Source organism: Trichomycterus rosablanca, chromosome 10 (assembly GCF_030014385.1).
Source record: "Trichomycterus rosablanca isolate fTriRos1 chromosome 10, fTriRos1.hap1, whole genome shotgun sequence".
NCBI lineage: Eukaryota > Metazoa > Chordata > Actinopteri > Siluriformes > Trichomycteridae > Trichomycterus > Trichomycterus rosablanca.
Genome location: NC_085997.1, coordinates 32,027,608 through 32,038,934, shown reverse-complemented (window position 1 = coordinate 32,038,934; position 11,327 = coordinate 32,027,608). Strand labels below are relative to the sequence as shown.

Genomic DNA, 11,327 nt, shown 5'->3' with positions numbered 1-11,327 from the left:
AAATGTATTTTCTGCTACCACCTGTCACAGTAGGTGTTATGCCAGTTATGAGTGAGTGAATGAGTCTAAAACCTTTGCAACAGCTGAAGATCACACAACCTGACCTGAAAAATTAAAGCAGTCTAAGATTTCAGACATGAAAATGTACTAGTTTGACCTTGTACTTTAGAATACAAAAACTGCTAATTACAATTATATTACACATGTTTTTTTACAGAGAAATGTATGATTTAGCTTTTGATTAATTAATTAATTTTAAAATAACATAATTAACACATAATTATATATAATATATATAATTAGCCTTTCAGACAGACCATTCACCCCTGAATCTCTCTTAGAGGTAACATTGACATTGACAGCAGTTGACAAAAGCTTTATCTCCTCCTAGTGGACAATTATTGTACTTACATCTGAATGTGCATACAAATATAAAATGTAATGTTCTGTATAAAAACATGTATATTATATTCACCCCTGAGAATTGTATTTTTGAAATGCTGCTGATCAGTATAAAGGTTAGTTCAATGTTTTAAGGTAAGATACTAAGATGATGTACTGGCAGCTGATTTATTTCAGAGAAGTATTTTTAACCCATATTTTTCGCAAATCTAACTAATGTTCTTATAGAAAAGACGTTTATTAATTTAAACAATGTGTAAACAAATGTACAAATTAAACAAATACTAAATATTTAATGGGTTAAACACGATGGAAATAAAAGACCATCGTTTTCGATGGTCTTCTAACGACTCTTTTGGTTGAGTATCCTTCCGCTTGAACTATATTTGTTGAATATATGAGTTAAAATTATAAAAAATAAAGCTAAGTAGACATTTGCGACATCAACATTTGCACACAAACATGTTATTTAACATCCTAATGTGTGAATTTATAACAAATATGTCGAGTAATAGCTTTTCGATGGTGTGGCGGAGTACGTGATTTTCTGAAAATCCTCCGCCGCATTTGAGTCCGAGTGAGCGGAAGTGAGAACAAAACTCTTTCCGTTTGCTGGTGAGTTCGTGGTTGCTGTGCTTTTTGTTTGATGTTTATAATGTTATTATGTGTATTTTAAATGCAGCTCTGGTATTTCTGTTCGGAACTCGTGTATGTACGTTTGCTCTTGGGAGTTACATATTAATGTTGCATTTGGATTCCCCTGCATTGTGAATAATAAGGAGATGCTAAGTTAGCAGAGTTAGCCGCAGTGAGTAGTGAATGGTGGAGTGTTGATGCTTACACACCGGCGTGGATATAAACTGTGCTTTCGTTAATAAACCTGCATTAAATAAACTGTAAAATATCTATTGCTTTTATTCTAGCGTGTATTTACTGTTGTATATTTAATAACCAGTGGTGCGTTGTTTACTAGTTGCTTAAATGCTTACTGCAGCAGGCGTGTGATGCTAACTGGCTAAGTAGCTTAGCATCTAGCTCTGCAGATTGGCGCGCCTTCTGTTGTCCAAATTGCAGTTAATGTTGTTCTGGGTTAACACAGTGAACATGGTTGACATGTTTAATGTAGTGTATGTATATAATGATAAAGCGTGTCAGGATCCTGGATTTATGATTGGATGTGAGCTGTGATAGTTTGAGTGAATCCAGTGTGCTGCAGTGCAGAGGATGGACTGTTTTGTTTTTGACCCCGCCTTCCTCCTGGCTTAATGCTTGTTTTCGTTAATAAGTTGCATGTTTCTTTATTTTACTGCTTTTTTTCTTTTTAATGCTTAACAATGCATTATTCAATAATGATTGTACACACGATATAAAAACAGATCTATATTTAGGACAGATTTACTGGCCATGTTTTTGTGACTTCGCTTTGCTCATGTGAGTAACTGAACTCTGAGTAAGTACTCATGCACATTGTGTGTTGTATGAATTTTGTTGCAGACGGAATGAGTTTAAGCTGATCGATTGCGGCACTGCAGGCACTGATCCACCTCTGTTTGAGCCGTCATGGCGTTTGTGGCTACGCCCAGCGCCACTGTGGTGGATCAGACCACCCTCATGAAGAAATACCTGCAGTTTGTAGCCGCCCTCACTGACAACAACACCCGTGAGTACAAGCACTGTGTTTAACTCTCCATCAGAGACCACACGTGGAAATCAGTGGAATATTTCCTGTCCAGTCTAATTAGTTATGCCATATGATCAAAACAGAATAGAACGCCTCTATTGTCATGTTTACATATACAGGTGTACAGTACAACGAAATTCTTTCTTCACATATCATCCCAGCTTGTTTGGAAGCTAGGGTCAGAGCGCAGGGTCAGCCATCGTACAGCGCCCCTAAAGCAGAGAGGGTTCAGGGCCTTGCTCAAGGGCCCAACAGTGGCAGCATGACAGAGCCAGAATCTGAACTCTCCACTTTTCGAATGATAGCCCAAAGCTCTACCCACTAGGCTACCACTGTCCATAAAAACATTGGGACAACACAATTTATTTTTGAAAAGAGTGCAAGTACAAGCTATTTAATGCACTAGCCGATCAAGTGCTGTATATGCGTACTCAAAAGTTTTAAATAAAAGTTGGAACAGGTGCATGTTTACATCACGTACATGACTTTTCCTTCTATCACGTTTTATTTCTTGTGGACAGAGGCCACCAATTGTTGTAGTTGTAAGTTTGTTTTTAATTTTTCATTATTGCATGATAGAACATTTCAGCTGCTCAACAGTCTGGATCTTCGTTGTTGTGTATTGTGCTTAATATTGTACTACATACAGGACTAAGACTTCTTATTAAGAAGCCATGCCATTGTACCATATGGGCATGTCTTTCTAAACAAGTGAGGACCTCTTAACAAGACTTTGTCTAGATGGCAGCAGATGTTGCTCCAAAATGTGTACATACTCCTACAGTATTACTGGTGCCTTCATATATGTGCAAATTACCAATGCCTTTTGCAGTGCGGTCTGGTGTAATGATGGTCTCGCACATTGAATATTGGCTTTTGATCATGGCCTTTAATTTCAGAGATTAAAGATTTTTCCCCAAAATATTTTAATAATTTTAATCGATGTAGATGGCAAAAATCCTAAAATCCCTGCAGTTGTGTATTGAGAACATTGTTTTTAAATTGCTGGGCAATTTACTCATGCAGGTAAATTATTTGTAAATAACTTGACCTTTTGTTAATGCTCTTTTTATTCCCAACCATAAGCATCACCTGTTAACTTTTACCAAAACAGGTTTTACATTGCCCCGTTTCAATTTTTGTTTATGTTTGTGTTGCAGTCATCAATCTTTTCACTTACTGTCCCAGCTACTTTTTGGAGAGTGATTAGTGTTTTTTTGTGCACAGCTAATTGTCTGGGTTGTGAAAGTAATTCGATGTAAAATATACCTCTGGTATATAGCAACATAACGAAATGTACCTGCATATTTTACTGACCCTGTAGTCTTCTTTCCTTTGCAAAATTTAGCGGATGAGACCAAGCTGAAAATGATGCAGGAAGTCAGTGAGAATTTTGAGGTGAGCTCTTACATCATATCTCAAGTCCCCAAATAAATAGAACTGCACCAAGCTTGTTCTTTATAAAAGTGTTTTAAAAGTTTAACTCTAGATTAAAAAAAGTTTTCCAGTGTTCTATTTTAATCCTTATGAAACTTTACTTTTCAGAATGTGACCTCCTCGCCGCAGTATTCGACTTTTCTAGAACACATTATTCCTCGCTTTCTGACCTTCCTTCAGGATGGAGAGGTGCAGTTTCTGCAGGAAAAACCCACTCAGGTTGTCTATTTACCATTTCTCTATATATAACCGCTTTGTTATTTCCTAATGAAATGTGTGTTTTGTTCAAACCCAGTTTTTTTTCTTTCTAATTTTAATGTGTTTTTTTTTTTTTACAGCAATTACGAAAATTGGTTCTTGAAATTATTCATCGCATCCCTACCAACGAGCACCTGCGAGCTCACGTGAAGAACATCCTCTCAGTGATGTTTCGCTTTCTGGAGGTTAGTGTGATTTTACTGTAAGCACACCTGGGGATGCTGATGCTTTTAGTTTCTTTGAACCTATAACTGACCGTCATTGCTTAAAAAATACTGAGCTTCATATCAGCGTCTTATTGCTTTAATGATTACAACGTAGTGTAACGTAGTGCATGTGGCAGAACTATAGATCATTATGACAAACAATAATAATAATAATAACAAAACTACTTATATGTTGTTTTTATAACTCAAAGGTGCTTACAAGTTTGTAAACACAGAGCAGTGAAGACAGACATGCAGATGGGAAACACAAGGAGAAGATAAACAATATGAGAGCAACTAGTTTTGCGAACAGAATGTAGATTTTACACATTAGAAGCATATAGTTCATTACAAGCGCTAAATAAACATGTGTATGAGTAAAGAAGATGCAGTCGGCATATTAAAGCTGATCTGCACAACATTAGTGTAATTTTTATAAAATAAGCTGAGTTCTACATTTATTCTGGAGCTTGATGCAAAATATCCACATCATTTTGTAAATAAATAATACATTTAAATGGACACACATTTACATGTGCAGAGTACATGTTAAACTCTCAACAAACAGTAACAGGAATCAAGGTTTGAAGGAGGGTTCACAAGACCTGGGTGCTATGTGGCAACCACTGTACCTGCTGCATGTTTTAGCATTACTGCAAAGCCGAAAGGTCAAAGTATAATTTTTTATTATGTACGCCAGTGTGGAGCTGATTCTGACCACTAAATATAACGAAATCTAAAATTACGTTGTACAATGCGAATTAAAACATTTTGAGTTAAGAATGTGGGTTAATGCTTTTTATGTAAAATTTGATTGTGTTAAGTTTCACAATGACCAGAACATTACAAGTTTCCAGTTGTGTTCAGTTGCCACTGTTACATTTGTTTGTGTTTGTTCTTTAGATTGAAAGTGAGGAGAATGTGCTCATCTGTCTGCGCATCATCATCGAACTGCACAAACAATTCAGACCTCCAATATCACAGGAGGTGAAGATGCTAATCATTTCTGCATTGTTTCTACATTAAGTCTTTATGATTATCTACATGTGTGACTTCTGTGTGCTTTACTGTATAATGAATCAGCTTTTTTAAAACTTTACAGATTCATCATTTTCTGGATTTTGTTAAGCAGATCTACAAAGATCTGTCCAAAGTAGTGGTGAGTTTTTAGTAATTAATTAAACAGTTTCTGGTGCTGTTAGTTTAAGTTATGCTAATTTAAATTGTATTCTCTAACTCTTTTAGACAAGGTACTTTGAGAATCCTCAAGTAATAGCGGAGAACACGGTGCCCTCACCGGAGATGGTGGGCATGATTACTTCAGTTCTGGTGAAAACGGCTCCTGAGCGTGAGGACAGTGAGACCCGCACGGTCAGTTCCCATCCTGGGATTTTTATTACTATATATGATTACTAGAGACACAGTGATGAGGGCGATATACTTTAGCCCAGAAAATGGTACATGTCTGCGTGCGCGCGTGTGTGTGTGTGTGTGTGTGTGTGTGTGTGTGTGTGTGTGTCTTTCTGTGTGTGAGTGCGCGCAGTATAAAGTACCATCAGTCCTGGGCGCTGAAAGTGAAAACTGATAAGATCTGAGTGTCTCGACTGCTGCTCTGATTAGAATCCGACACCTTTACTAAAATTACATTCACAGATTACTTTACACTTACTAACAGAGATTCTAAAGTGCGCTGAGGCGGCTTTCATAGGATCAGCGTTTTGTGCTTCATTCACCGCGTGGCTGCGTTCATGTTGTTGCTTACTGCAGAGTTTGAGCCTTTCATACGATGCACAGAAAAAACGCTTTCTGTTTGCTGTGCCATTGAACAAACTGCTAAAAAACAGCACACAAAACAATATTGGCCGACAGTATTGATGATTTATACATGTGCAGTTTTGTATTTGTTTATACATTAAGCTCTGTGACGGCTGTCATTTGAAAACATGAGAATATAAAACCCAGCAAAAGAATAAAGCAGCTTTATGAAGCTTTACTTATTTGTTAATCTAAGGGTTAATTACATTAACAAGGGCATTGAAAAGGTCAACTGAGCGGCAAAGCTGTATGCTTTGTGCTGCTCATTTTCATTTTACATTTTCAGCATTCTAGCAGATGCTTTTATCCAAGGCGACTTACAGTATACAGTCTAAGCAATTAAGAGTTAAGGGCCTTGCTCAAGGGCCCAACAGTGGCAACCTGACAGTGGTGAGGCTTGTACCAGTGACCTTTTGATTGCTAGTCCAGTACCTTAACCACTAGGCTACAATTGCCATTTTACCTCATCTTTATATTATTCAGGGGTTGTGGTGGGTCTGGTTTCTTCAGAAACAGTGGGCTCAGTGCAGAAATATTCCTCGGACAGGGCGCCAACCCATTGCTGAGCTTCAGCCAATTAATTAATACATAATGAGTGAAAATCTCACTTTTTAAATCAGTGTGGTTTTATGTTTGGAGAAGTCCGGCACATAATAGTGCGAACAGCCAGCTGAAAACCCTTTAGTGCCACGATTACTTTGCATGGTTGAATAGCAGACAAAACGTGTGACGTGTAGGGGGCAGTTGTAGCCTAGTGGTTAAGGTACTAGACTAGTAATCAGAAGGTTGCCGGTTCAAGCCCCACCTCTGCCAGGTTGCAACTGTTGGGCCCTTAAGCAAGGCCCTTAACCCTCAATTGCTTAGATTGTATACTGTAACTGTACTGTAAGTCGCTTTGTATAAAAGCGTCTGCTAAATGCTGAAAATGTAAACGTAAATGTGACAGTTTTACCAGACCAGTGAGATTTTTTTTCACCAGTAATAGGCACATGCTAGAATTTTAGTGGTCAGTAGAGGGCATCATCATGCTGTGTAGAACCAGTGATGTCCTCTTGTCCAGCAGAGCGACTTGATCCGTTTGTCATTTCAAATTAATGAGCCGATCATTATGCACCATGGAGGGAAAAGGCACTGAGAATTAATAACCAGATCTGTCATCTTTTGTTAGTGACAGCTGGTGCACCTTTGAGCAGCCGTGCTCTGTGTTCCTGACTGATGCTCTCCCTCAGGATGTGTGTCATTTGTCGTCTTTGTATATTTCAGCATACCATCATTCCTCGTGGCTCACTGTCTCTCAAGGTCCTGGCTGAGCTGCCCATCATTGTGGTGCTCATGTATCAGGTCAGTCAATGTAAAACACAACCAGACAGTCGGTTAAATGTGTTCAGCCTTGTGTTTTAGATAGGATGTACCTTCATGTTAATAATATAAGCAAGGTTGTTAATGTCATTTTTGTCTTTTTTTGTAGCTGTACAAACTGAATATTCACAATGTGGTGTCGGAGTTTGTGCCTTTGATCATGAACACGATCATGCTGCAAGTGTCTCCTCAGGCCCGGTAAGTGTCTTTCTTTTAGGCGTACCACAGTTTGGACTTTAATACCAAGTAGCACAATGTCTGACACTAAAGTCAGTCAGTCAATGTGTCATACAGCATGTAAACACATACCCAGCTTTGTGTACATTATAAGAACAGTAGATAAAAACAAGTATTCACTGTTTGCTTTTTTTAATTTTGTATCAGTTTGTTTGTCCACTTTTAAAGTGCATGTCTGAGTGTTCTGACTCCTTATGGATAACATGTGTTTAAGGTACTTTATGGAACCTTAAGATATTATATATACATTTAAAAAAAGAAACGCTTAATTCCATAATTGAAAATGGATTTAAATCCAATTAGATAGGCTCTATATTTGCAAAAAGCCTTTCTGAGGTGCTAAATCTCAGGAATGTTTTAATGCTTTAAAATTTTCCTTATGTAAAGCACTTTGACTTGTCACTGTGTATGGTGACATACACAAATAAACTTGCCTCTGGAACAAGTAGGGAAAATGTGAAAACATACTTAGGTGTTGGACTGTTTGGTGTTTTGTGATTAAGTGCGTTTATTTTGTGCTCATCTTTTTTACAGGCAGCACAAATTGTATAATAAAGAGCTGTACGCAGATTTCATTGCTGCTCAAATCAAGACCCTGTCCTTCCTGGCCTACATCATCCGCATCTATCAGGTACTGAATGCCTACACTGAGCATGTTATTGTTCCCTTAAAAAGTTTTTTCTTTTGTACAAATGAGCCACATGACATTTATATACTGACACTTTTATACACTGAATTTATCTGTGTGTGTTTGTTTGATTAGGACCTGGTTGGGAAGTATTCCCAGCAGATGGTAAAGGGAATGCTGCAGCTGCTGTCTAACTGTCCTCCTGAGACTGCTCACCTGCGCAAAGAGCTTCTGATTGCCGCCAAACACATCCTCACTACAGACCTGCGCAGTCGTATGTTTACCACCAAACATCAGACTCACACACAGCTCACACGTGGCTGCACACTGAGTCCATTCTGTCTAGGCCAGATAGAGCGAGTTTAGCTCGTCTCATGATGTTAGAATGTGTTGGTTTTCTACTTGACAACTTAGCTCGTTATTTTTTTTCTCTATGTCCATAATTGAAGATTTACCACAGTTTTGGCACTACTTTGGGCTATGTTCTGAACCTCTTTTGTGTTTTTTTTTGTGAGCTTTGATTCTCAATCGATAGCAGTTGAGAAGGCAATGTGATACACTCTGCCAAATCATTAGTCCTGTAGAATTAATGAATCAATGTGAAGCTCTAACTACAAAGACACTGCATTGATGTCTTATGGTTCAGGGGTTGTTTGCCATTTCTGTAGTGCTGAGAATTGTGCTGCTGTCTGACAGACTTATTTATCTTGCAGAATTCATTCCATGCATGGACAAGCTTTTCGATGAATCAATACTCATTGGCTCAGGCTACACGGCACGTGAGACTCTTCGGTAAGAGTGGGGGTTAAGTCTTTTCTTTTCTTTTTTTTGTACGTTTGAAGCGTTAAATTAACATTTGCCTTATTTACCTGGGAGAGTGGCAGCTGTCGCTACAACATTAACATATTTCTGAACCATGATATTATATTTGTTTGACTCATGGCTGAATGGGTTTGACTCATGGGTGAATTTTCCCATCTTCTTCCAAGTTCTCTTCCAAAGAGCTAAACCAAAAGGGTAAACTGTGCTCTGGAAACGTAGTTAATTTCTTTTGCTTCTATGTCCTCCTCTGTTTTAGGCCACTTGCCTACAGCACATTGGCAGACTTGGTCCACCATGTCAGACAGAACCTGCCCCTGACAGACCTCTCGCTGGCTGTTCAACTGTTTGCCAAGAACATTGATGACGAGTCCCTGCCCAGCAGCATCCAGACCATGTCCTGTAAGCTGCTGCTCAACCTGGTGGACTGCATCCGCTCGAAGAGTGAACAGGAGAACGGCAATGGAAGGGACATCCTCATGAGAATGCTGGAGGTCGGGCAGAAACTGTACATTAAGGACTCAATAATTCATTAGTCTAGAGCTGCAGACTGTTGTACATTGAATGTGGATGTTTGGGACATTTATTAACACTAGCAAATATATTTAATATAACATGGTCAGCAGTGTGTTACCTTTATATTTAGTTAGTCCAATCCTAAAACAGACTGACTTTGTTTCAATTGTATCTTTACACTTTTTGCTATTTTTTCCACTTCTATTAAATTCTAAGTTTAAGACCCCTACCAACGTTTTATCAAGTCATATTCTCAACCTGAAATTTATTTTTTCATCAGGTGTTTGTGTTGAAATTCCACACCATCGCTCGCTATCAGCTCGTATCCATCTTTAAAAAGTGCAAGCCACAGTCAGAGATAGGAGTAGTGGATCCAGGGGCATTGCCTGGTGTCCCAGCAACACCCACAGCCACCACTCCAGCTCTTCCTCCACCTACACCTCCCACGCCGGTCCCTCAGGCTCCTCCCTCTGCTACACCTTTTGACCGAGCAGCCGAAAAAGAGGACAAACAAACTTTCCAAGTATCAGACTGCCGCAGCCTGGTGAAGACTCTCGTGTGTGGGGTGAAGACCATTACCTGGGGCATCACCTCTTGTAAAGCACCAGGCGGTAAGACTTTCAACTTCTGACTATTGTGGTTGTTTTTTCTAAAGAATAGACACAGTAAACAGATGTTTGCCGAATGTGTATCTGCTTTTAAATGTGTTTTTTTTTGCTTTGTTTTGCAGAGGCTCAGTTTATTCCTAACAAGCAACTTCAACCCAAAGAGACCCAGATTTACATCAAACTTGTCAAATATGCCATGCAGGCTTTGGATATTTACCAGGTATGACTGTCCCTTGATTAGTCCGATTGTTGCATGTTCCTATTCGGGATTAGCACAGCCACAGCACTGGGTTATGGTTCAAGGTGTTATTTTTCACTTTTGCGAAACCGGTCACTACCAAACTTCGTAAAGCCAAATCTGCACCATAAACTACAATTACACTAGCAATTGGTTGGACAAAATGTCCAAGATGTCGAAGTCTAAAACAGCTACAACACGACTCTGGTATTTTTGTCTTTGAACTATTAAGGTGGGCTGTGCTGTGTATTGTAGCTTCTATTTATTCTGTCATTCAAATTATGAGTGGTATTTAATGACTGGTGTGAAATGTGGCACATTTCTGTAAAAATTTGTGATGTCCCGATCACGTTTTTTTGTTCCCGATCCCGATCTTTAATTTTGATCCCGATCCGATACCGATTCTCAAACCGATACTTGTATTTTCTAGATATTGTCTAGATAAGAACTGGATAATACTGTTCACACAGTGCACACTTCAAGTACATTACAGTTATTCATATTAATCCAATGTACATGTTTAACAACTGAATAGCTCTGCAGTGCTGTAGGAAAAAATTGCCTGCATCCAAGCTATTGCTTAATGTTCTTTTACAAAATAAAAGTAAACAAACCTAGTGCAGCATTGTAGTAAAAATGAAGTGAGATAATTAGTTTCACTTTGAACTTTATTCAAATAACATAATTCTGTTTAATGCAGTGATACACTAAAAATGAACAAAAATCTCCACTCACAAGTGGTGTAGCAGCTTAACTTGAATATAAAAAAACAAATAAGTTACTTAACAGCATTACAGTAAAACCTGAATACCAAAATAAAATGGAAAGTCACTCTTTTGTTATGAAGGAAAGCCAGTTCTTAAAGTGCTTGTATTGTGACAATGGTTTGATGGACGTTTCTACGCAAAGTGAGTGTGTTTTGACCCTTTGGGGCTTCCATAGTGCATGGGATAGCGTGCTCGGCTCTGGCTGTCCGCTATTCGGAACAGAAGAAGTTAATAAAGTGTTTTGCTCCCGACAATTTGTGAATATACCGTGTATTTTATTTCTTTATTAAGCGAGTGCATCACTACCACGCTCGGTTACATAACTAAGCCAATCAGAGTGCTTGATACTGAGATGT

At 38.5% G+C, this 11,327-nt stretch overlaps 1 protein-coding gene across 1 annotated transcript in view; it reads left to right on the top strand.

Annotated features, from left to right (window-relative positions):
• Positions 1-1,910: 1,910 nt before the first annotated feature.
• Positions 1,911-11,327, top strand: part of trrap (transformation/transcription domain-associated protein) — a 104,382-nt gene continuing 94,965 nt past the window's right edge. The window contains exons 1-15 of the mRNA XM_063003169.1: positions 1,911-2,062; positions 3,432-3,481; positions 3,629-3,739; positions 3,859-3,963; positions 4,888-4,971; positions 5,087-5,143; positions 5,230-5,355; positions 7,063-7,140; positions 7,268-7,356; positions 7,930-8,026; positions 8,159-8,297; positions 8,737-8,815; positions 9,102-9,336; positions 9,639-9,969; positions 10,089-10,186. Coding sequence (XP_062859239.1) covers positions 1,963-2,062; positions 3,432-3,481; positions 3,629-3,739; positions 3,859-3,963; positions 4,888-4,971; positions 5,087-5,143; positions 5,230-5,355; positions 7,063-7,140; positions 7,268-7,356; positions 7,930-8,026; positions 8,159-8,297; positions 8,737-8,815; positions 9,102-9,336; positions 9,639-9,969; positions 10,089-10,186 — 1,779 coding nt within the window. The 5' untranslated portion in view covers positions 1,911-1,962. The remainder of the gene's footprint in view (positions 2,063-3,431; positions 3,482-3,628; positions 3,740-3,858; positions 3,964-4,887; positions 4,972-5,086; positions 5,144-5,229; positions 5,356-7,062; positions 7,141-7,267; positions 7,357-7,929; positions 8,027-8,158; positions 8,298-8,736; positions 8,816-9,101; positions 9,337-9,638; positions 9,970-10,088; positions 10,187-11,327) is intronic.